The 25,653-nt window shown below is 51.1% G+C and overlaps 1 protein-coding gene across 8 annotated transcripts in view; it reads right to left on the reverse strand.

Annotated features, from left to right (window-relative positions):
• Positions 1 to 203: 203 nt before the first annotated feature.
• The window catches only part of UBR4 (ubiquitin protein ligase E3 component n-recognin 4), a 126,936-nt gene continuing 101,486 nt past the window's right edge, over positions 204 to 25,653 (reverse strand). For 7 of the 8 annotated variants that reach the window (XM_059915013.1, XM_059915004.1, XM_059915021.1 and 4 more), the window contains 16 exons: positions 23,290 to 23,377; positions 22,643 to 22,770; positions 21,652 to 21,759; positions 21,000 to 21,119; positions 19,441 to 19,631; positions 18,816 to 18,989; positions 18,372 to 18,471; positions 14,134 to 14,352; positions 13,102 to 13,215; positions 12,005 to 12,147; positions 11,416 to 11,541; positions 10,140 to 10,334; positions 7,184 to 7,408; positions 3,849 to 3,939; positions 2,994 to 3,156; positions 204 to 597 (listed from right to left, as the gene is read on the reverse strand). In XM_059915013.1, coding sequence (XP_059770996.1) covers positions 533 to 597; positions 2,994 to 3,156; positions 3,849 to 3,939; positions 7,184 to 7,408; positions 10,140 to 10,334; positions 11,416 to 11,541; positions 12,005 to 12,147; positions 13,102 to 13,215; positions 14,134 to 14,352; positions 18,372 to 18,471; positions 18,816 to 18,989; positions 19,441 to 19,631; positions 21,000 to 21,119; positions 21,652 to 21,759; positions 22,643 to 22,770; positions 23,290 to 23,377 — 2,250 coding nt within the window. In that variant the 3' untranslated portion in view covers positions 204 to 532. The remainder of the gene's footprint in view (positions 598 to 2,993; positions 3,157 to 3,848; positions 3,940 to 7,183; positions 7,409 to 10,139; positions 10,335 to 11,415; positions 11,542 to 12,004; positions 12,148 to 13,101; positions 13,216 to 14,133; positions 14,353 to 18,371; positions 18,472 to 18,815; positions 18,990 to 19,440; positions 19,632 to 20,999; positions 21,120 to 21,651; positions 21,760 to 22,642; positions 22,771 to 23,289; positions 23,378 to 25,653) is intronic. The other variant, XM_059915030.1, reaches the window with a different exon arrangement.

Consider the following 25,653-nt stretch of genomic DNA (forward strand, 5'->3'; position numbering starts at 1 on the left):
CGTTTGTTTCAGGAAAGATCATAGCTGTCAAATGCGGTGCCCCAACTTGCTGGCCGAGAACAGACAGGCTCCATTTGGCGCCAAGAGACAGTGAATGTCATACACGCAGGCTTCCCTACTGACGCCGGAAAGGGCTGTGCAGTCAAGGAGAAGTATTTGGCCAGTGTCACTAAGGAGGGGTTCAAGCACAGGCAACACCTTCCTTTTCAATGTGTATTAAGTCATTTGTTTATTTCTCAAGATGTGCACACTCAAGTATTCAGTTGGCCAGGACAACTCATGGCTCCTAGGTATGTACAGGTCCTTCGACGGCTTGGGTTACAAACAACTTCATAGCTAGTGCACCACACACACGAGATAAAACAGGAAGCCTAAAATCCCCAAGCCACTCCAAGAAAAGTGAGGGAGGGAGGAGGGAGGAGCAATGATGGAGCAATGACGCAGCAACCCGTGGTGGAAATCACACACAGGAAGGGAGAACACAGAGGCAGGCTAGCTTCCATCTCTGTCGACCGCCGTTTCCGTGTGGTGCTCAGGGGACTGAGTTCAACAGGTCCTTCAGGAAGCTCTCCGGATCAGTGATTTCTGACAAGAGACCTGGAAAACAGGCAGGGACTGCTTAGCAGCGGCCCTCACAGCCCCCAGCCCCTGAGTCACGGAGGCCACATCCACGCGGAGAACACGCTGTGCTCCGACAAGCTCGGACACAGCTGCTCACGGGAGACCGGCGATGACCGCGGAGACAGTCACCAAGCAAACACTCTCGTCCTGGGAGGGGAGCTGGGCTCCGACACCTGGCGCTGCGGCAGGATTAAAGGCGTTTAAAGTGGCAGCGGCCAGCTCACGATCTCCCCAGAGCGGAGGTGCTAAACCCGGGTCCATGGACCCTGCAGGGGCCTGTAAGTCCACTGAAACTCAGTGCGCAATGGAGGGGGGTCCTCTGGAGAGAGTGTCTACAGCCTTCAGCAGATTCCCAGAGGGACCTGGGGCCAAACAAAGGCTAACCCCACTGCCCTCGAGGGCTGGGAGGAACAGGGTAGGGTAAAAGAACCCAACCCCTAGTCCAGGGCCTGAAGCAAGCTGCCAGAGCTCAGAAGCTCCAGTTTCCTCCACTGCCAAATGGGGACAGTGACAAGTCCTTGTCACATCACCCTGGGGATTAGATGAGGCCAGTTATGTGAAAGTGCCCAGGGCACAGAAGGTGCTCGCTCAATCAGCATCAGGTCCCCTGCGGCCCCGTCCCTCCCTCACAAGCAGGGCTCTCATTTGACCAGTGCGGGGTCGTTAACCCCGAGGCGGGGCAACACTCCAACTGAAGTCTGGGCTAATGCAGGAAGAGTGGCCCCCATCAGCTCCTGCTGGTTTGGAAGGTGTTTTTGTCCTTGCATTTGAGTAGGGTGTGTCAGATGTTCTGCAATTTCCTACCAGTTTGAACAAAGCAATAAAGCCATGCGGTAAACACCTGCGCTCTAGTGGAAGGCGGCAGAGGCCTCCCGCCTGACCTGTCCCTGCTCGTCCCTGCTCCAGGGCTGATGCAAAGCCCTGAACAGAGGTGAATACCTTCCTTCCCCTGCCCGCCTCTTCCTTGGACTTTGACATTCATATTGACAGTCTTTGTAGACATTCACCAGACCCCTGGGTGACAGGTAAGGCACTGGGCCCTGAGGACACAGACACACAGGCTACGTGCTCTCAGTCGGGGTCACTTCCTGAAGAAAGCAAGGAGGGTAGCCAAGGTAAAATGTCTAGGCTGAAAGGACACCCATGGGAGCATCTAGTGAAGTCAACAAAGAAACTGGGGTGAGCGGTGGCAACCCCTGACCGATAGGTAATGGGGGAGGCACCAGACCAGCAAAGGCCCGTCCAGTATGGCTTCCACTGAGGCCACTGCAACAAACGGCCAAATTGGAAGACAGGCCTGGAGCTTTGGGGAAGCTCCATCCGGGAAGAAAGAGGAATTCACACTGAGCATCACTCCGAACGTTTGAGGGTTTAGTGCCCAGAGGACAGACTAGAAAATGCTAGTGGGGACCTTCCCTTGATAGTGGGATCTGGGTAGATTTTTTCTTGCTCTTCACACTTGACAAAATTGCCGTCAGGGAAAAGGAAACAAGCTCACAGAAGAGTTAGGCAGGTGAGGCTCCCCCTGCTTTGGCTCTGGGAGCCCTACCTTGGAAAGGACGGTGGTGATGGGGGGCTGGACTGCAGTGCCCACACCCTCAGAGGGCACGGGACTTTTAATTCTGGGTTGATTTCCCAGCACTGGCCCAAGTCACCTCCCCCTGCTGTCACCTGATGCTTGGTTATGAAATCCAAACAAATTTTAATGTGTCTGCAATTAGGATGACAAATTTGTTGTACAACGAACCTATACACAGGAGAGAACAGTGACTTCATTTTTACCAGCTGGGGGATGAGGAACTGTCTGAGGATGTCTCATGTGACAGCAGTTCAAAGCACTGCCCTATCCCTACTAGCAGAGATGTTCTTTGCTCTCTTTTGATATTTACTATTTATCTTAAGAATCAGAGCTGAAATCTTCCACACCTCCCCAGGGGCAGCTGTGACATAAGATGTCTCAGTCCCCGAAAGGCAGGAGTAAGACAGGAAAGCTCCATGTTAATACTCTGAACTGTCATTAAGAAGCCAGGAAACCAAAAGGGGCTCCAGTGATTTTCCAGCTATGCCCCACTGGGAACTTGTTTAATCTTCAAAGCCTCAGTTACCCCATCTGTAAAATGGGGATAGCCACAGCTCCACCTCACACAGGGCTGCCCTGTGGACTGGGAAAGCGCGTGCATGAGGAACACAGCACCTGGGGTGAAGTGTGCCACACGTCACGGCCGCATCTTGTTACCAGGGACCTGGTATGTACACAGACCCCTCGGTGGTGGCCCACAGGCTGGTTCTCGCCTGTTTTTTCCTGTGCGTGAAGATGAAAGCAATGCCAGCCCCACTAAGATCTGTGAAAGATGAAAAACCTTGACACTGACCAGCGGCGTCGAGGAACTCTGAGAAGGTCTCCACTGGCATGAACTCCTCCTGGAAGGCCTTCAGGGCCTTGTCGGCAGCTTCGTGGATGGGCATGTCGTTGTGGCGGATGTACTCCGCGAGAGAGCAGGACCAGCCGCCCTCCGTGTTGCTGGTCGGCACCTTCTACGAGAAGCAACAGGACACACAGGCCGGGCGGGTCGCTCAGGTCAGGCAGGGAAGAAGAGAGCCCGCCCATACACATCCAAGTTTTCCCTGGAGGATGTGTTCTGCTTCCAGGAACAACAAAATTTCACTTCATTCCTCTCACAGCCCCTCTCCTAAGCACATGTCACATGAACCTACAAGCTTCGAGAGGCGATGCGTTCTTTCCTCCCCATCCCCTCCACCATCGGCATTTCCCCAAGAAGAGGGACTTGTCAACATACTTTAATTGAGCTGTTTCATTTAGATGATGAAAGGAACCACCCCAAACCCTCTCATTCTCTCAAGGCTGAGAGGAGCGTCCCTATTACAAACTGGGCTGGAATAAGTTACACTCACACAGGGCAACAGAGTTGATCCAAACAGAGGGGACGAGAGCAAACAGAGGGTGACTCGGGGTGGAGCGGGGGGAGAGCTGCCTGTAGAAGAGGGTCTGCAGCAGCCTGAGACCGGGTCACAGGAGCGGTCACGGCTACAAATGCAGTCACAGACGCAGGGGTCAGAGCTAGAGGGTAAACCCCTCCCCACGGCGGGTCGGCCTGTTTCTCGGGGGAGGCTGGCGGAGGAGTCGGCTGCCGAGGCAGGGTCAGAGCCACAAGCACAGACGTCTACGCCCCTGCCAAACCCGGCCACACTCCCAGCGGCCTCCTTACCTTAAACATGTTATAAATGAGATCAACGAGGGCCCAAAAGAGAAGGGAAGAGCGATAAGCAGAGTAGTCCTTCACCGCCTTGTCTGTCAGCCTGGAAAATAAAACCAAACCCCATGTCCGTGAAGACCCCGGGAGGACACTCACAAGGACAGAGCCAAGCATTCTGGGAGCAGGGGAAGAGTCGCGGGCACTGAGCGTCACTCAGCTCCAGCCACTTGCCATCTTCTCAGAGGAAAGCAGCCACGGGTCAGAGCTTCTGAAGCCCTGGGACCCAGCGGTTTATTCACCACAAGACGCTGCGTGACAGAGTCATCTTTAGTAGCGACTCTGCTAAGCCAGGGAAAACGGGAAAGAGGGAGACGTAAGTTGCAACACGGCAGCCAAAAGGCTACTGCCTTAAAGAGTCGCCGCAGAGTCCCGTGTTTCCCTGTGTTTAGCCCCCACACGCGCTCTCGGACTTGACGGGACCTAATAAATGAGGGAGGAAACAAGGTTCTCTTCAGTCTTCACATTCCCACTTGGAGAGTTTTTACCAGCAGCCAGCAGGCCTAAACCAGTCTCACACAGTAATCTGCCAACCGCGTGCCGTGTTCAAACCAGCAAGCTGGTGGACACCTGGCGTCGGACAACAGTGATGTCTCGGATGGGAGCCACAGCCGGCCCAACACCTCCGAAATCCCGGGCTAATCCCGGAGCTCACCGCGCCCCTTCGTTTCTGACCAGCATCGCTGCTACTTAATCCAGTGATTCAGTTGGGGATTAGAGAGCGGCCAGGCCCTTGGAACACGGAGGGCCGTCAATGACAACAGCGTCCACCGCCTTCTTGGCAGATGCTCCTGGTCTGAGGATTGACTACAGCAGGTAGAGCCACCGTGAAGTACAGAACGACCAGCACCCCCCCTGCACGGTGAGTGACGTGCCGGTGCTAGGACTTGGTTTCTACAGCCCAAGGTCTAGGAGAGGTTTTGTCTGCAAACTGCCTTCATATCTGTAATAAGTAAAGGCTAGATAAACCCTTGTCGTGGAGATTCTACACCTTGGAACAGAGCCCATACCAAAGGGACCAGAACTTAGTATTAAAATGTGTGTGGATGCACGCACCATGTGTTTATATATGCTAGAATCATAAACATCAGACAAGCATAGATGTTATTCATTTAGAAGCTACAACTACACTGCATGGGCCTCAAGTGAAGGGACTACCTAGCATGAGACAGGCCAACCAGACCTACATTCAGTCAATGTTTAAGTTATTAACCAAAGTAAAGTAAAACAATAAAATGAGACAATTCTGTTCGCTAAGGTATGCTACCCGTACCCTCCCCGACCCCAACATCTCCAAAGCGCCCACCTCCTCCCCGACCGCCACGCATGAGGATGCTGCAGCCGAAAGGGAAAACTACTGCGAGGTGGGCCTGTGGACGAGGATGAGAATTCTTTCTCTGCAACTCTGTGCGCTGGCAGACAAGGAAACAGAAAAGGCTCTGACGGAAGCCTAGGAAAGTCCCAGGCTTAAATACTTGCAAGTTCCTGGCAGAAGAATCTTTTTTCCTGAATGTAAAACCCGCAGAAGAGAGCAACTTCTCTTGTGCAAACTCCTAGATTTTTGTGTACCTGCTGCTGCCCCCACCGCATAATGGGCTGAGGACGAAGCCTGCTGCCAGCGGCACTGCCCCAACCACCGGGAGGTCACCCTCTAAATGTCCCTCCTCAGAGGGTGTGCAACACCGTGCTGATGGCCAGCACTCTGCCACCCTGCTTCCGGGGCGCCCTGCTCACACCCCGACACCCCACCAGGGCTGCTCCTTCTTGCAGCTCTTTCGCGTTGGTGGCAGGAATCTGGGGTGGCTCTGCCCAACTTAATTATTTCAGGTTAATTAGTAAAGGTGACTAAACTGCTACAGAGGAAATGGCAACTCATGAGTGCAGCTCACACTGGATTTCCTAATTAAGCTGTGACCAAATCAGCTTTTCCTTAACTGCCTGGGACAGTAATGAATTCCAGTCTCCTAACTGAAAGCAACACAGCTCCTGTGGGTTCAGATCTCACACCTGTCACCGAGAGCCTGTGCCCAGTAAATAGCCACGTTACGTGCTATGGACACAGGCCGAGCCTGGCTTATCAACAACTTAGCATCTTCCAGATCTAACTTTTGATTCCTAGCAGCTAGTTAACTATTAATGCTTCAGACTCTTGGTTAACACTGGAAAGTGCTACGTTTGGAATGGGGGCAGGGGCTAGGTAGGACTCTAACAAGACCGGCCCCCTCCTGCTCTACACAGAGGCTGGCACTGGCTGGATCCAACAGCAGAGCTCCAACCTGGTCTCCCCGGGCCACGAGGCACCTACCACTAGTGACTTGATAAATCAGAGCTGACGGAGGTGGAGACACCAGGTGTGCAAATTCAGGCCAAGGCTGCTTCCACTTGGTCTGTCATTATCAGGGGCCTAAAAGCTCCTCCCCTGCACCCTGTTGGAAATGTCCCCTCAGATCCTAGCGAAAGCAGACACACGAGGACAGACCTTCCCAAAGCGAAGCTGGTTTCCCTCAAGGGCAGAAGCAAGCTGACAGCTCATAGCTTACTCTGTAGCCCAGGGAGGGCAGACTGCTCGGGGCCACCACAGGCCAAGAGTAGCGCCAAGAAGTCCACTCGGCGTGTGGCAATCTGCACACTCGCCGCAAAGGGCTTCTCGCTGTTGTTGTTTGCAGTTGTTTGCCTCAAGACACCTCCCAGCTGACCCAAATCACAGCACGGGGTCATGAAAACAAAGACCACTTCCTTCCTGAAATGCCTTCCTTCTTAGGGAGGTGTCCACACCAACAGCAGAGAAAGAAAAAAGGCTCATGGAATGCGGGGCAGACGGGATAGGAATGTGACCAAGGAGGGAGATGGGGAGCTTTTAATACCAGAAAAGAACATCCCTGAGCACAGCCCCGAGCAAGCTTTGCTAGTTTATGCGCAGACCAGCAAGATTCGGAACACCTGGCAACCTGTCTCAACCGCCTGCCGGCCCTAACCCTTCTCCTGAGAAGTCTCGCCCTGTGCCTGGCTGGCTCCCTCCCTGAGGGCACTTCCCAGGGGTAAGCCTGGCTCCACACTTCTAGTGCCTGAACACCTGACCCAGAGGGGCAGGCGCCCGGCGGCCTCAGGCCTCGACTCTTGGCGTGACCGGCCGGGAAGGCTCAGGCTCCATTACCGAGTCAAGCGAGGCGCCTCCCCTCAGCACCTGCATGCCGCAGGCAGCTTTTACCCACAGCAGTTACAGAGTCCGGGCGACAGGCGGCCCAGGAGATGGCTCCCTGAAGCAGGCACTTCCCGAAGCAAGCACTGACCTGGTGGCTCCCCCCGGAGCCACTGCCCGGGCCTGAGAGGTCACCAGCAGCCGCCGCAGGATTTCCATGCGTATGGCTCGCCACTTCTCGGGGGGCAGGACGTGGAGGGCTAGGACAGTGAAATAGTGGGGCCCGTCCACTTCAAAGGCACTCTCCACCCACTTCTCCTTGGGCTGCTCCAGAAAGCCCTGGAGATTCTTCTCCTCTCGGGAAGTTGCTCGGGTTCTGGAACAAAAGGAGCACCATGAAACCAGGGCAGAAGCAGGGCACCAGCAGCAAGAGGGGAGGAGGCTTGCTCAATCTCCCGTCTTCTTTTAAGTTTCCTGAGTGCTCGGCTCACAGAACCCCCCACCCGTCCTCCACCGTCCCTCCCACCTCCTCTCCAAGCGGGGCACCCCCAGCCCCGCCCCAGTCCTTCTCGGGGGCATCTTCCTCGTCCCCTGCCCCCCAGTCCAGCTCCACACAATTCCAATTGCACGTGTGTCCGGCACATTCACAAACACTCCGCCATCCACGTGTCCTGACAACTCTGGAAGGTGACAGTCGGCACCTCTTTACCAAGGTATCTGAAGGCCCGGGGAGTGAAGTGACACAACCAAAGTCACCAAACCAGTCAGCGAACCCAGAGTCTCTGAGCCCACAGCCCACACTCCCCGACTCCACGAGTCCCAGTACAGCTAACTGTTCACACGGCATTTGCAGCCGGTGCCCTTCCTAGGCTATTCTGGTGTGTTCTTTCATGTGTCTGTGTCCTCTCTCCTCCATTAGAACAGATTCCTGCCGGCGAGCACTGCTTCTCGTTCTCGCTTTTGCCTGAACTGCAGCAACAATGGTGATTATCAACTTTAACGCCAAGCACGTTCTAAGAGCTTTCCACGGATTATCTCATTTAATCCTCACAATAACCCGATGAGATGGGTACTCTCCCAACGTTACAGAAGGGGAAACTACAGCACAGAGAAAGTAAATATTCTGCCCAAAGCCACACAGTGGGGAGTGAAGGAACTGGGCTCTGACCCAGGCAATCTGGCTCCAGAGCCTTCCCAGCGTGGACTCTCCACCCTCCCCCTGCAATGAAGCTTCGACAGGTCACTAGACGGGCACTGAGAGATCACTTCCTTATCACATATTTCTGGCTACACTCTCTCCTTACGACCTGGATGGTGCTCTCAGGCCAAGAGTGCTTGATGCCCCATCCTAATTCCCTGATGGGAAATAAAAACACAACACTAGTAGCGGCTGAATCAAAGTTACCAGGTCTGCACATGGCACTGCCAGGCACTGGACTGTGGGAAAGCAGGGGGGATGGTACGGGGATACCAGGCACCCTTCTGCTCCATGGATGAACATGGATGGAACAGGCGGCTACACTAGACTGGAGTGTCCAGAACTGGAAATCAGAAGGTTTGTGCCATCGCAGGACCCGCTCCACTCTGCGCTGGCTCGTGCTGTGTGTGACATATTCGCCTTCATATACAAATGTCCCACCAAAGGCAGCGATCCCTGCTCAACCAGCACCCCCCCCGCCCACCGTGACCGAGCTCACACCAGCGTGAACCGGTGAGGGAAGCAGGCTGTGGCTGGGAAACAGTGCCTCCGCGTGCAGCTTCCGGCTCAGCCTCTACCTGACCGAGACCATCAGGACACAGCCGGCTCCCTCCCCAACTAAGGAAACTAAGCATGAGTTACGAGTGTCTGGCATTTGAGAGACACAGTGACATCTGAAGCCACCGGCTCTGTTCTGCTGGACAAATCATGTGGCCTCTCTGGGTCCGCTTTGCTCCCCGGAGACTGGGGCAGCCCCCTCCACCTCACTGCTGCCAACAAGAGGCAACGGCTCTGTCAAAGGCCCCACGGACACCAGCAATCAGCACTGCTCAGGCCTGAAGCACAGTCTGGATAATGGGAACGTTCGTGCTGTCAATGACGCAGGTGTTTCTTCTGACAGTCTAAACAGCCGAGCAGATGATGTAACGACCGTTGGAGACCCGCCAGTGCCTCCTGGTAACAATGAAGCCTGCGGTCTCCAGGTCAGCCTTTTATCTCACAAGGAAATGGGAGGGAAGGAGAAAATCACTTTGTTGAAGACCAGAAAGGAAAAGAGACAAATTGTTCTGTTGCCTAAACTGAACTGCAGCTGCCTTGGGGGGACTGTACACAGCCTTTCAACCTGTCAGCACTCTGCCCCACAGATGTGTAAGACTCTCGCTAGAAGATGGGGCCTAAAAGCACCAAACCATTTAAATCAAATCTAAGAGCTAAAGTATATTAAACCTCTTAGTTTGCTTTTTAAATCTAGGGTAGAACGAAAGACTATTCTCTACCCCCTTAGTGTTTCCGAACTGCTCCACAACGTACATACAGATGAAGATACAAATCTGTTTTTTTTTCTGGGCTACCTTCCTTCTCAGTTGACTTTCCCAAATAATCTTCAACAACACCTTCCCCCTCACAGCTGCCAGAAGCCTCACTCACTGAAGAAGAAACAGGGATAGCAAGTCCAGGTCCTTGGTCCTGCCACACCCTCCAGCTGTGAAACGCTCACCTGGAACAGCCTGTGTGCCTTTGACAGTGACTGTGTGCAGCCCTGACCCATGGCCTCCCCCATCCAAGGGAACAGTCTTGCAAGTAGCAGCTACACTGAAGTAGAAGCTTCGATGATCTGGCCTCTCCCGCTTCCTGCTCCCCTCTGGGCTGAAGGTCAGTCCAAGGAGGCAGCCCTTGGCTGCCCGTGCTGGTAGATGAGACAGTTTTGGAAAAGGAAGCCACCGTGCTCTTTATTCTGTGTGATTCCAAAGAGGCGCAGATGAACATTCCTACTTCGGTAAAGGCTGCCTGGGGCCAGACATTTGTTCTAGAACTAACTAGAGCGGCTACAGAAAAGCCGGGAGAGCTTGTTGGGCAGAGGAACATGGGGTGGGTCAGCCAGTGCTGCCCCGAGACGCGCGGTACTGACGTGTTCAGGACGTAAAGCACGGTGTGGACGATGTACGGGATCAGGTGGATGTTGCTCTCCCGGCCGCCCCCTCCAGTGTCCGCGCTGAAGGACTGCTCCATGGCGAAGCGCAGGAACAGCAGCTTGATGTCGTGGATGTTGAGCTGGTACGTGGGCTCCCGCTGGCCCGTGCACTCCTGGAGGTAAGTATTGTGCCTGGGAGAAGAGAACAGGTGGTGAAGTGGAAGCAAGCTCCCTGGTGAAGACCCAGCTGGGAAGGCAGAGCCCCCCTTCGGCCTGATGGCTGTGAAGGTTACACAGACGGATAGAGAATGAAAGGGGGAGTCAAGGACAAGGGCTGGGCTGGGGGGAAGACAAGAGCAGAGCACACTTTTGTTTCTGCTGTGACTGAACGCGATGCTCTCCAAGCTTTGAAGAGAACGCGCCGGTTTGGGGGCGGCGGGCAGGGGGCATTTCTTGATGGCCTAATGTCATAGGACATATTGTGACCACATCTGGAAGTGCATTTTGAGAGAAGAAATGTAGAATTTATTAATTTTGACTGACAAGGTGATCTATCCATAAGAATCATCTCCTCAACCTCCAAATAAAAGGTTTTCCTATGTCAATGTACATCACCAACCACCTGGACTCTGCCCCTGATTAAGTCTGTGCTTCAGTTTCTTCATCTGTAGAATGTGTATAATAACAACACACGGTAAGCAGTTCAACATGCTGCCCAACATGACTTTCATCATTATTACTGCCAAGTGCCTGGTTTATGGTAAGTACCTTTTCATCCCTGAGCTTTACAATAGGACTTGGGGTGGGGCACCACTGCACAAGGCATCTGCAAGAGATGAGTACCTCACAGAAGGTTTCGCTACTCTACTCTGGATTTTAGGACAAGGGAGGCTTTGAAAGGAGCCCGATATTCCCCACGCCATCAAGCTATTTTCATTATTTAAACCTCAGAGAAATAGAAGTGAACTCTGGGAAATTTTGGCCTCGAGGACCAAGTCAGGGGTCCTGTGTTTTGTGTCCTAAGATCAGCAAAGGAGGAGAGGTAGCAGATAACCAGAGATTCCACCTGGGGCCCCAGACGCTGAGGGTGCTGGCTTCTCCCAGCAGAGTCCCCTCTCTTCCGGACGGGCTCCCCTGTCAGGAAGCAAAGACAGACATGGATTCCTGATGAAGGTGACAGGAGATGGCTTCCCCGGGGCCGGGCTGACAGCTGATCTTCCCCCATCTCCTGGGAATCCTCTCTTTTCTACCATGCAAGATGCTCCACACTCACCTTGCCAGACAGGTGGCAAAAGCTGACTCAGGGACATGGGGCCCCCAGACGGGAAGGAGCCCGTTGCACTTAGTGTTGGCGTTCTGAAGGGCGGCACTTTCCCACTCTTCCCGGCCTCGAGCCAGCCTGGATTGGGAGGAGAGCAGGGACAAGCGACTGCTGGAATTAATCTGGCAACCAGGCACCTGGGCGCGCGGGGGTGGAGGAGGGTTTGCTGACACTAACGAAGTGCTGGCCCGTGTGCCTGACTCTACAGAGAGGAGCAGCCGTTTGTAACCACGATGGTAAATGCCGGCTTCACCGCCTCCAGTAAGCAAGGCTGCTCTCACCAGCCTTGGGCCAAAAGCCAAGTGTCTTTTCCAGATCATATGGCAGGAATGGCACTTGGGCCTGTATGGCTGAAGGTAGGACACCATACTTCGCAGAGCCTAAGGAGCAGAATTAAAGCCTCAGGAGTGGCAGTCCCACCCCCTCCCAGTCCAGGGCCTCTGGCGAGCTGCCCGCTCCCCTGAAGTCGCACAGGGCTAGAACCGAAGCACATGCAAGGGGAGGCCTAAGGAAGGAGCCACCCCGCAAGAGCCAGGCCCACCTGACGGCAGCCAGGTGGCAATCGTAGTGCACGATGTTGAAGTGGGACACGGTGCTGTAGCCCTGCTGTTTCCGGGGCTTGTTCTCCATCTCCTCTAAGGCTACCCGCTTGGTGAAGGTATAAATGCCCAGGACCTTGGTGGGCTGCAAAGATAACATAAAAAGGAGGAGAGGTGAAACTCCAAGGCAGGCTGTGAAAGGAGGTGAAGCAGAGCAGAGGGGCCCCGAGGGTCTACGATCCTAGGAAGGGACGCATTCAGTAAAGGGGGTGATGGTGAGCCCCTCAGTCTCCTGGTTAAGCACTTGGCTGGGCAGAGCCCCAGTGAAATGAGGGTTGTGGGGAGCAACTGGAATAAAGTGGCTGCTGCGAGACAGAAGGGCAGAAATGCGAGCCTGAACGGTCCCTTCCTTTTTGCTGCTTTTATCTGAAAATGAAGAATAAAGTGCCTTCTTGTTAAGTCACTTGTTTTTCAAAACTGACCAGAAAGCTCCAAGGAGCCTGTGTCACAGCAGGACTTATAGGGCTTGTGGCCCAGGGTAGTGGCCCTTCAACAGGCTTGGGTGCTAAGTAATAAATTCAAGCTGGAGAGGAAGAGGGATGCCTTTTAGGCCTTCAGGGGAGCAAACTGGTCACTTGCTGTTCTGCTCCTTTTGGGTGTTAAATCGAGTTTGGTGGAGCCCAGAAAGCCAAGGTCCTGACCTTCTCCCCAGGTTATCTGAATATGGAAGCAGCATGACGTGTTTTTAAAAGCCCCAGGTCTGAAGTCAGAAAAGCCTGGGCTAGAACTCTGGCTCTGCTACAAGAACTTTGTTTTCTCATCCATAAGTTAGGGCTTTTTACGGGTTTAAAGATAAAATTACCCAGTTTACATAAAGCCTCTGGGCACAGGGCCTGGCACACAGAAGGGACCCAGTGAGTGGTAGCTGTTGATGACGATGAAGACTACCGTTCAGATCAGTCTGCCTTCCCACCTTTAGAGAGGACAGCTGGCCCTAAGATACGAGCCTTGACTCTGGCCTAAGAACAAAAAGGCCTCAGGCGAGGGAGGCCACCAGGCCCTTGGGCCCTTGGGACTGACCGAAAGCCTGCAGCCGTACCTGGAACTTGTACCCCTCCCTGCAGATGCAGCACGTGAGGCCCGGCTCCTCAATCAGCTCCTCCATCTGCTTCAGGAGCGCCGTCTTGGTCACGACCTGGCCCTTCTCATTGGTCTGTAAGGGGAACCCCAGGTGGCATGTCAGACGGGAATTTCCACGCACCCTCCCACTGCAGCTTGGGGACACGCAGGCACAGGGCTGACCTTCCACATACATGAAAAGGACTGCTGCACTGAAAGGAAATCTCCTTAGTTGGCTTCTAATGAGGGTAAAGACCCAGATTCTCCTGCTATTCTCTTCCTACAGGAACCACTGAAGCAGAGGAAACCATCCAGCTAGAACCCTGGCAAGCTGCCATTTGCCAACAAAGAAGCCCCCTTCCTTTGTGCCAGCAAGATCAACTCTCGGCTGCCAAGGGCCGTTGCAGCATGATTCATTTACTGTTCCCATGGGAGTTTTAAAACTGCTGACACTCAAGTTCGCTGGTCTAGAGAAGGCTCTCATAGGACCTCTGCCTCCTCTAAGGTAAGACAGTGAGAAGAGCACAGAGCCCTTCTTGTCCAACAGACCCAGGTTCAAACACCTGTCAGTCACTTATTAGTTACGTGCCTTGGCCGATTTACTTCACCTCTCAGCCTCAATTAGTTCATCTGAAAAATGGGTATAAAATCAACCTCTTGGAAGCACATGAGGGCTTAAATACAATCTTACAAGGAAGCTGCCTAAGCACAGTGCCTGGCATATAGTAAATCCTCGATAAACAATGATAATCATCATTTTTAATGCTTCTGCGAACTTGTTAAGTCATTTAACCTCTGAGCCTCATCTGTATAGCAGAACAATGATAGTCACATATCTAAGGGTTGTCGGGAAGATGAAAGAAGGTGAAGCACCTAGCGCGGTGCCCAGTACACCGACCCCCTGCCCACAGCCTTCACCTTCACCATCCCCAACCCCAGCTCTGAAACCCCAGAGCACAGATGACTGTGCCACAGGCTAGGCAAGAATGCGGGGACCCGGGCGTGGCTGTACCGTCATGCCCAGCGTGCCCAGAGCCTTCTGCCTCATGGCCATGGCCATGCGCTTCTTCTCGGCCCGGGTCTCCCTGCGGGCCGCGTCTATCTTCTTGTTTACGTCAGGGTGTTCCCGCAGCGCCTCCAGCAGGTTCTCTGCCAGGGTCCCAATGCCCTCATCGCTGGACACCTGCTCCAGTTTATGCAGGTTTGTGATGGAGTCGGTTCCGATCAGAACCTGTCAAGAAGGGACCAGAGAGATGAAGGCCTCCAATTATGTAAACAAGTGTTCTTCTCAGGAGCTTAAAGGTTTAAAAAATGTGCACAATCTCATGTCATCTGCTTGGTTTCAATCAGATCCTCTGATTTTACACTTCAAGAGATTCGGACAAATGGAGGAGGTTAGGCTCTGCCACCAACCTCTGACTAGTCACCATGCTCTTCAGTCTCCATAACCCTGTCTATAAACTGGGGGCAGGCCAGGGCCACCATGATGATTAAATCAGATGCCATATGTAAAGCGCTCAGCACAGTGAAAGTGAGAAGGGTGCAGATAAGAGTCCCTGGAGAAGCAGCACCTGATGAGGCCTCAGTGGTGAATTCAGCAACCACACCAAGCAAAGAAGGCCCTTGATGTTCACGGGGGCTGTGCTAAGTTCTTCATCTGCGTCCACCAAACCCAGGAGCACAGCAGTTTTCTCAACCTAGGGATTCCAGACGTACAACTACACGTGGGAGTGGGGATAAGAAAAAACTGAGAAGGAAATAGGTGTAAACAAAAACCTCCTGTGCTTAAAAATGCTGGCAGCTGCTACACGACAGCACCACACTATCCACAGGGGCGGGAGAACATCACAACTCTGAAGGCAGGGGAAATCTGCAAAAGCTCTCCAGGGGAGCTCATTGCGAAATCTGCACCACCCCATCACTGGTGAGCTGATGCCAGTTACCACACAGTTGACAATAAATCGAAAACAACAAAGCCAACTTGCAATGTGAAAGCTCAGCACTCAGCTCAGGTCACTCACTAGCTCACAGATCTATTTTCACAGCAGGTACGCGTCCACTTCATACCTCAGCGAAATGACAGGCTATCTCTCGTCTCATGCTCCTCAACACTGAACTCGTAGTTCAACTCCCTACGGAATAGTCCACGGGTCCCCTAGACTTAACATTCGAGCTGTTTACTGTGTACACGTGCATGTGAAGCTCCTACCCTCCTGAGGCTTACACTCTAGTTAGGAGGACAGACCACACACTAATAATCTAACATCACAGACTCTCCTCCCCCTCACTCACTCCCAAACCTCCTAGTTCCCCATCTCTTTCAATGGCACCACCACTCCCGTCACTCAGTCCAGATACGGAACGGAGTTCTTGCTTCACCCAGCTTCTTCACTGCCCACGTGCAATCAATCTCCAAATCCCATTTATTCCACCTCCCAGATCTCTGTCGAATCCATTCCCTGTCCACCTCACTAACTGGAGTTCAGCCGCCATGGCCTCTCACCTAGATCACAATAAAAGCCTGCCAACTGTTCTTCCCACCTCCCTTGTCACCTCCATCCAATTCATCCTCTAGGGTACGGCCAGGGGCACAACCCCCAGGAGACAATCCACACTCTTCTCTGTGGGGCATGTGATGTGGACCCACGCTTACATCTCCAGTGCCAGCTCTTGCCATGTCTCACCTCCAATGCAACTGCTTTCAATTCCTGGAATGCTTTAAGCTCTCTCACCTCTGAGCCTCTGCAGGCGCCCTATTCTCCTCTCAGAAATCCCCTTCCACACTGCATTTACCCCTTGCTCTGTTATCACTATGTCCTCGGCTCTATCTTCCACCAGACAGTAAGCTCCCAGAGGGAGCTGTCTCATCTGCCAACGTTGCCTCAACCTAGTGCAGCACAGGTACACGACAGGCACTACACAAATACGTGCTAAAAGAGAAGTGAATGGTCAGAAGTAGGAATGCCAAGTATGAATGCCAACAAATACGTGCTAAAAGAGAAGTGAATGATCAGAAGTATGAATGCCAAGTATCTAACTAGATGAAGCCTTGTTTTTAAAAAAGAATTCAATTTAGTAACTAAGAATAAGCACGGAATCCACTGACCTGAGTTCTCAGGTCAATGTGTTGCCACTGGCCAAATGACAATTCTGTCCCTTGATTTATCCACATTCAAAATAAAGACGTTACAAGGATAGGGGGGAAAAAAAAGTGAAAACTCTTATGTAGGAAGAATTATCCATAAGATGTAGTAATTATGACTATTTCCACTGAACTGAACAAAAGTTGAGTACTGTAGTTATCTGAGTGAGACATATGGAAGAACCTTTACTGTAGCCAATTAACCACATTTTTGGAATGAGTTATCAGAACAGATCACTAAATGAGAACGTGGAACTATACTCAAGATAAACGGCTCTAAACAACAACCAAAAAATGCAGCCCCGAGGACTCTCAAAACTCAACATTGAAAAAACAAACAATACTACTAGAAAAATGGGCAAAAGATATGAACATACATTTCACTGAAGCAGACAGACAGATGAAAGACATGAAAAGATGTGCAGTTGAGTGTCATTATCCATTAGAGAAAACAAATTAAAACCACGAGACATCACTCTACGTCTATCAGCATGGCTGAAACACCACCAAATGCTGGCGAGGATGCAGATAAAGCGGACCACTCACACCCTGCCAATGGGAATGTAAAGTGGTGCAGCCACTCTAGAAAACAGCTTGGCAGTTTCTTGTAAAACAAAATAATGCAACTACTACACAAGCCAGTGACTGCAGTCTTGGGCATTTACCCCAAAGAAATGGAAACTTACTCACACAAAAACCTGCACGTGAACATTCACAGCCGCTTTATTCACAGCAGCCTCAAAATGGCAACAACCCAGACGCCCTTTAATGGGTGATGGTTAAACGGGTCACAGTGAAACCCCCCGCCGTGGACACTTCTCAGCAGTAAGAAGGAACAAACGACTAATACAGACAACGACCAGGACAAACCACCAAAAAGTTATGCTGAGTGAACAAAGCCAATCCCCAAAGGTTACATGCTTTATGATTCCATTTAGTATACAACATCTTGACAGGACAAAATTACACAGATGGAAAACAGATCAGTGGTTGCCAGGGCAGGTGGATGTGGCTGTAAAAGGATAGGGACTTCCCTGGTGGCACAGCGGTTAAGGATCCGCCTGCCAACGCAGGGAACACGGGTTCGAGCCCTGGTCCGGGAAGATCCCATATGCCGCGGAGCAACTAAGCCCATGTGCCACAACTACTGAGCCTGCACTCTAGAGGCTGCGAGCCACAACTACTGAGCCCACACACCACAACTACTAAAGCCTGCACGCCTAGAGCCCGTGCTCCACAACAAGAGAAGCCATCGCCAATGAGAAGCCCGCGCACCGCAACGAAGAGTAGCCCCCGCTCGCCGCAACTAGAGAAAGCCCGCGCGCAGCAACGAAGACCCAACGCAGCCAAATAAATAAATAAATAAATAAAAAGGACAAGAAGAGGGATCCCTGCGGTAAGGAAACGGTCCCGAATCTTGACTGCATGGACGTCAATATCCTGGCTGTGATAATTTCCTACAGTTTTGCAAGGTGTTCCCATTGAGAGAAACTAAGTAATGGGTACGCACAACGTCTCTGTATTATTGCTTAACAACTGCGTGTAAATCTACAATAATCTCAAAATAAAAAGTTTAATTAAAAAAACAAATCCAGACTGGCCACCTGTCTGGGCCAATTAGGGTTTGTGAGAGTAACAGATACCTCAGCCCAGTGACTATCAGGAACAAGCAACACAGCGGACAGGGTTGGGCCTCCCTGAGAACCAAGTTTTCGGCTGCCTGGGGCAGAGCAGGAAATGGTAGGGATGGCATTACAAATGTCCCAGGGACTACAGCCAGAAATCGAAACTCTTTTACCCTCTGGCCAGCCACACCCTCACAACTGCTGCTCAGCTAAGCTGTGAGATAAAGAAGCCCCACATAAGAATGAGTTGAATGAGGAAATCACAAATGTAACTTAATCCTTTCTGCACACAGAGAGATGAACCAGATGACTTCTGAGAGTCCTTCTACCCTGGGAGTCTTATATATTAGGGCAACTCCCATCTCAAGGCTAATCAAGGTGGTTACCTTCACTCAGTTGTGGCAGATGAGGAGAGAGGGTGTGGTTCCCTCACATGACGTGTCCTGTTCTAGAATAAGGCCCACGTGCATGCTGGTTACTCACCTGGGTGGCAGGGTGCTGCATGGCCAGCCCCCGAAGAAGTCTCAAAATAAACGGCAGGGCTGGGCGAGACAAAAACTTTTTCCAGATGTCAGCATCCAAACTGCAAAGCAGAGAGAGGCTTATGAGCAGGCCAGAGAAGCAAAGGCCACCTAGAAACCAGCTGTTGATTCTGGCTTGTTTAGACGTGACCCTACAAGCGTACCATAAAGAATCACAAAGGACCACCCAACTCAGCTGAGAAACCAGATAGAAGTGAGTCCTCGGAACAGAAACCAACAAACTGCCATCCTTTCCCACAGCCCCAAGGGCTGCATGGTCACCTTGATAGTTTCCAGAAGGGGAGGGAGACCCCAAGGAAGGCAGAGGGATGCCAAGATGATGAAGGAGAAAAGGAACCAGAAAGAGGGGAAGGAAAGCAGCCCCTCTCACAGAGGTGCTGCTTACTTCTTGGCACTGGGAATGTGCTTTTTCATATAGTCAAGTGCATTCTGGGTGATTCCCTTCTGGAGAATCAGATCCTTCAGCTGATGCCCATTGCTGTTGTTCTTGATGCCAGCTGCGATTTTACAGAAGCAGTCCAGGAAGACTTTATCGTCGCCACTGTGATCTTCATCATACCTAGGAGGAAAGAGCAAAGACCCTGAGAGTGTGAAAGGAGGAACAAAAGCTGATCACGTCCTTTTCTTGGTTGACAATCTTCAATGGCCTATAGGATCAAGTCTAAACTCCTGAGCATGACATAAAGACCCTTCTCATCTGGCTCCTGCCACGCTCCCCTAACTCCCAACCCCCTCTTGCATTTTCATGCTTTTGCACACGTGACTCCCTCCAGCTTGTCATATCCCCTTCCCATGTCACCAACCACTTCTCCTTCTCTGCCTCACCAGGTGCTACTTTAACACAATGTATTTTACTTTTTGCCTCCCCAGTTAGACCAAGCCCCTTAAAGGCCAGACTAGCACACAAAAATCTAATAGAAACTCAGGTGATTCTTCCTTAGTCTCATAGAACTAGTTCAGGGTTTTCACGGGGACTCTTCGTTTAGCTGTCTGAAATCTATGCAACATACTTATCAAAGCTGCAGTACGGTTTGAACCGCTCCACCAAGATCTGCATTTTCTCCACCTCCCCAAAGGAAAGGTATGGGATGATGCGAAGCAGGCCCTGGAGCACGCTAGGGTTGGAGCGAACAAAGGTGCTATTGATCTGGTCCAAGAGCATCACGAGTTGATCTTTGTCACCCGTCAGGAGGAGGTTGCCCTGCAGTAGGAGAGAGGACGGGAGGCCCACTAATAAGGTCGGGACTTCGGCTGCAGCCAGCATCTGGCCCTTAAAGGTCATCCAGGGACTTCCCTGGTGGCGAAGTGGTTAAGAATCCACCTGCCAATGCAGGGGACTCGGGTTCGAGCCCTGGTCTGGGAAGATCCCACATACCGCAGAGCAACTAAACCCATGCACCACAACTGCTGAGCCTGCACTCTAGAGCCTGTGAGCCACAACTACTGAGCCTGTGTGCCACAACTACTGAAGCCTGCGCACCTAGAGCCCACACTCTGCAACAAGAGAAGCCGCTGCAATGAGAAGCCCGCACACCTCAACGAAAACCCAACGCCTCCAATAAATAGATAAATAAATAAATAAATAAATAAATAAATTTATAAAAAAAAAAAAAAAAAAGGGCTTCCTTGGTGGCGCAGTGGTTAAGAATCCGCCTGCCAATGCAGGGGACACGGGTTCAATCCCTGGTCTGGGAAGATCCCACATGCCGCGGAGCAACTAAGCCCGTGCGCCACAATTACTGAGCCTGCGCTCTAGAGCCCGTGAGCCACAACTACTGAAGCCCGCGCGCCTAGAGCCTGTGCTCCGCAACAAGAGAAGCCACTGCAACGAGAAGCCCGCGCACCGCAACCAAGAGTAGTCACTGCTCTCCACAACTAGAGAAACGCCAGCGTGCAGCAACGAAGACCCAATGCAGTCAAAAATAAAAATAAATAAATTTATTTAAAAAAAAAAAAAAAAAAAAAAAAAGGTCATCCATTTCCATCAGAGCCATCAGAAGCAGCCCTAGAAGAACAGTGTCTCAGCACTTCCTGGGGAATAATCAACAGTGTGAGTTCTACCTCATAAATTAGTTTCTAAGTTTCTGCGGTGGCTCTGTTCATAGTCTCAGGTGGTCAAAATATACCAACACAATCTTCCCCTCCCTCAAGAGAATGCAGGCTGCCTGGTATTCATTTGGTCGTATCTCTAGCCAAACCATCAACACCAGCAGGAACAGAGGAATGCATGGGTGTGCTGAGTGGAGAGAAACTGAACTGGGAGGTGCAGACCTGAGTTCCAGGCCTCCAACTGTACAGTAACTGACTATATGATATCGAACGGCTCACTTCATCTCTCTGGGCTTGGAGCTTCCTCAACTGTGAACTGAGGGGTTGGACTAAGGCCCTTGTCTATCAACTGGAACAGCCAGCTTTGTTTCCTCTGAATCCAGATTTCAGGCTTTAACGTAATGATGTCACCGTGAGCTGGGCAGGTTCAATCATTCTTGGTTGACACAGCTAGACACAAACAAGCCAGTGGCTGGCAATGAGACGATGTTTGCGGGTGGACAGACTGGGCTCCACTCACCTTGTCCTCACTCAGGGGCTCAGCGTTGGACTCATCCAGAATGATCTCCATAATGCTAAGCACCTGCTCGGCCACAGCCGCACCACCACTGTCCTTGCTTTCTTGCTCAGCGACCAGGGCCTGCAGGAGAAGGAGGCCCAGTCACTCCAGGGATAGGCCATAACCACTCACTGCTCATGGGATCTGCTCCTCAAGGATGTTCTTCGTGGCCTTACATTCTGGAAATTCTGTGCCTGTGTGTGTGTGAGTGCACGTACATGCATGGAGAGACAGGCAGTGTGTGGGTTTCTGAGGACAGTGAAAATGACATTTTGGTTCCTTTCTGGTTGCCCTGAGGTGAGTGGCACTACTTTCCCATTGGGGTGCAGTCTGGACTGGTGTAGGGACTAACTTCCTCTTGCTTCTGATCTGAATTCAGGAAAGAAACAAGGAAGCTCTTGGGTGTCATGGCAGCAGCACGGGGTGAGCCAGCAGGAGGATAAGGAACAGCCTGAATAATTCAAGCCTCTGTGCCCATCAGTTAAGACAGATGAAGGGCTTGAAAAGGCCACAAATCCATTTCATTTGAGCCCAGAAGTGAGATGTCTTTCCCCCACCCAGGACTTCCCCCACCGAGGCTCATTCTTTGTCTTTTGCAGCCCACACTCTTTACCAGGTTGAGAGTCCCCAGCATGACATTCAAAGTGTTCATTTCCAGCTTGACCAGCTGTTGCCGGTTGACTTTCACCTTCACGCAGTAACTGAATAATTTCAGCAGCACCTGACAAGAAAAGCCAGTCAAAACCCATGAGACCATCTGAGAGTGAAGACATGGGGACAAGCAGGAAAGAAATGTCCATGAGGGGTCGTGTACGATCAGCAGATACTCCTGCTGAAATACAGAGGACAGCGAAGTTTCCTTAAGAAGACATGATACGGTGGCTGGGCTCTCCTGTCAGGCTTGCATCTCAACAGCAATGTTCTCCAGCAGTAGCTCCCGTGGGCTGGGTATATATATCTCTGCCGTCTCTGAAACTATGGCAGGGACACTGATTCCTCGTGGAATAGGTGATGCTCTGTTGTCTTGGGGCAAATGCCAGCACTAACTCAGACTCTGAACTAATAACAGTAAACAGAAAGATCCCAAAGCTCATGGCCCATGGGAGCTCAGAACCATGTAGCTCACTGAAAACATGGGTACAATGATGTATGTTCTCATGTTCCCTGGAGGTGAAAACAATAGTGTAATATGTATGGTGCCTTTAGAACCCTCTACTCTTCCCTAATGAGATAGTTGGATGAATAACCAAACAAAATCCTACAAAAAATTAAAGAGTTACTCACAAAATCCATTTTAAAAAGCAGTAATAGTAATAATTGACACAAGTGCAGTTTTCTGGGGAAAAACAATTAGACATTGGTTCCACAGGTGACTAAAGAAATATAGCAGAAGGCTTGCTATCACACTGGTTTTTCGGGAGGAGTCGGCAGGGAAGAGGGGAGTGGGGGAGGGAGCCTAAAGTGTAGAGAGGGCCAAGGAAGCTGTCACGTCCTTCACTGGCTTGCACTGGTCCATGGCACCATGCTGCCGCCTAGGGTTAAATGGCAGGGGTCACAAGCTTCTGTCCACGGGGGCCTCTCCCACCTCGCTGCCTCCAACTCACTGTTAGAAGGTGGCGTCCCTGCTTGAAGTCTTTGATCCCTGCCAGTCTGTTAAGCATGCATTCCAGGCCCTCACACTGGGCCATCACACCAGCCATCTTATACACTTCTTCTTCATCTTCTTCTTCATCTGGGAGAAAAGGGAAGCCAAGCAAAAATGGAGGTGAAGACGGGAATAAAGCACAGCCCTCGTCCAGGCCGGTGGCTACTTCCCTTTTCCGAATCTCCACTAAAGAACACAGCCAATAAAAGGGGTCAGTATTGGATATCAAACTTCACTGTCTCACTCCTAGTAACTTTTTTTAAAGTTTCAAGTCACTTAAAATTGTTTACTCAAATATGTGAAAATACAAGCACTACAACCACTAAAGAAAAAAACAAAAACCAAAACCCTAAATAAGAGGCCCTGAACACTCGTTTGTTGCTCGCGGCACTTCCCCCAGCCCTGCCACAGCCCCAGAGGTATCTGAACGGGGCCACTGATAACCGCGTTTTTCCTCAGCCAGAGGAGTAATCCCCCCTCAATTCTGAACAGAATTACGAGAGAGCATTCGCCCAGACTGCCCCCAAGCCCCAGGACGTGAACTGCTGCTCAGCGCTCCCAGTCCTCAAACCCAGCGTGCAGCGGCGTCTGTGGGAAGGGCCGTACCCGTGGTGGAGTCCAGGGACTCGATAAACTCCTCGGTGGCGTCGCCCAGCAGCCCCCGCATCCGGTAAACAATCCTCATGGGCTCTCCCTGAGCAGACAGAGTTGGAGAAATGCGCTTGTGAACAGGCCCAGAAAATGCAAAGGACTCGACACCTGGTCTTGCTTAACGCTTCAGCGGTGTGGACAACTTCTATTTCTCTGCAGGGTCTTAACCACAAAATCTAGAATCCAGATGCACTACAATTCACTTAGCGGAAAGAAAGCTCATTTTATTTAAGGTCTACTACAGGCCAGGAATTGTGTGAAGCATTTTACAGACGCTACCTCACTTAATTTCATTAAAACTATGTAATAACTACAACAACTAGTATTTATTGTTTTTACTCTGCGCTAAGCCCTATGCTAATTGGGCACTTTATATTATCCTTTTATACAAGGTTACGCAGCTTGTTCAAATTTATCCAGCTATAAGCCCAGTTCTGTTTCCAAGCCTGTGCCTCCTTCAGGAGTATAAAGTCTCTCTAATCAATAGGGACCACTACTCAAGGGATCAGGACGAGGGAAGTCAATTAGATCAAAGGGCTGCGATTCAAGTCTCAGGAATCAAAAGCAAGAAAACAGAATACACCAATCTTTGCCTAGGGAGATCCTGAGGTCTTCATATAACCCCACAGCAAGGAGAGGATTCATCCAAATTTCCTCAAGCTAAACCTACAACCTGAGAGAATGACCAGAAATAAGTCTGGTAAATTAGAAGATTCCAGCAACTTTCCTAAACTGGAGGATCATGAGACTTCACTCTCCGCCAGGTACCAGCTTAGGCACTCTAGCGCACGTAGTATTACCCTCATTTTGGAGGTGAGAAACGGAGGCTTAAAGTCACATTCTAGCAAATTAAGTGGGAGAGCAGGTACCATACTAATTCAAGCTGCCTGCCTCTAAGCCATGCTCAGCTTCAGGAGACGAAACCCTGGAGGGAGAGAACCTGTCAGGCCAGGTCCCAGAGCATTTCCAGCTGTGGAAGCCCAGTGGGAACTAAGAGAGGGGACAGCCTTAGACCATAGACAGAAAGAGAGAGACACAGAAAACAGACCCTTGTCTGTAGCTGAAGAGATGGGCTGCTTATCAGGGAAATGGGGGATAAAGTAAAAAGGGAAGCTGATGAAGGCCCGGATAAAAAGGTGCCACAAACTCTGGACTTTGCCAGAAGAACCCCTTGGTGGATTAAGCACATTAATGGGAGGGACAAGTGATCCCCAACTTCTTGCCTCCTGGTTCAAAAGGGGAGGCTGACAATGTATATTCTTTGGGTTCCATACCACCATTTACAAGGGCGCCCAGAGAAGCTTGGTCTTAATGTTTTAGGTGCATCAGGGATTAAATCTGTATGGTTGTTTTGATGCTAAAATGTCAGTGACAAGATGCAGTGGAAGGAGGAGTCTTCTGTGTGTCCCTCTGCCAACAGTGCCGTATCTACCGAACTGGCAGTAGACCAACAACACACACTGACCAGGATTCCCAGCACAGTGGGAGAACAAAAAAGAAGGGAGCAAAAATATGAAACAAATTGAAGGCCAAAATGTACTAATAGTACACTACCAGTTTAGTTTCTTAAACCCTACAGAAATATTTGGGACTAAGTATAGAAAAGTTCACTGTGCTTCACTGGTACACTAGGTTTGCTGTAATTCAATTACTTAGTTGATTCATTTATTAAAAATCCCCCTAACAGAGAGAAGAAAGGGAAGGAGAGAAAGAAATGGAGAGGAAGGAGACAGTGAGATCGGAAAGGAAGGAACAGAGGAGAGAGATTAATAAAAGAGGAGGGAGGGGGGAAGTGGAATATCTGACTTTTATAAGCGGACAAATGGTACTGAGGTGGCCAAAAGGACCACAGCGCCATGCTTCCTTCATTTCCCTTTTCCACTCCTTCAGAACAACTGCCTTTTGAGTCTCAATTTCCCAACTAGTAAAATAAAAACTATGCTCCTCGACACAGTACTGGAAAATGTTCTGAAAAGTGAGCAAGCCCATAATAGCTGAGATTAATCTCAGTCAAGAGGTGTCCACTCTTTTTTTTTTTTTTTTTTAAGAAATTCATGTTCTTTTATTTATTTATTTATGACTGTGTTGAGTGTCTTCGTTTCTGTGCGAGGGCTTTCTCTAGTTGTGGCAAGTGGGGACCACTCTTCATCGCAGTGCACGGGCCTCTCACCATCGCGGCCTCTCTTGTTGCGGAGCACAGGCTCCAGACACGCAGGCTCAGTAATTGTGGCTCACGGGCCCAGTTGCTCCGCGGCATGTGGGATCTTCCCAGACCAGGGCTCGAACCCATGTCCCCTGCATTGGCAGGCAGATTCTCAA

Source organism: Balaenoptera ricei, chromosome 1 (assembly GCF_028023285.1).
Source record: "Balaenoptera ricei isolate mBalRic1 chromosome 1, mBalRic1.hap2, whole genome shotgun sequence".
Lineage (NCBI taxonomy): Eukaryota > Metazoa > Chordata > Mammalia > Artiodactyla > Balaenopteridae > Balaenoptera > Balaenoptera ricei.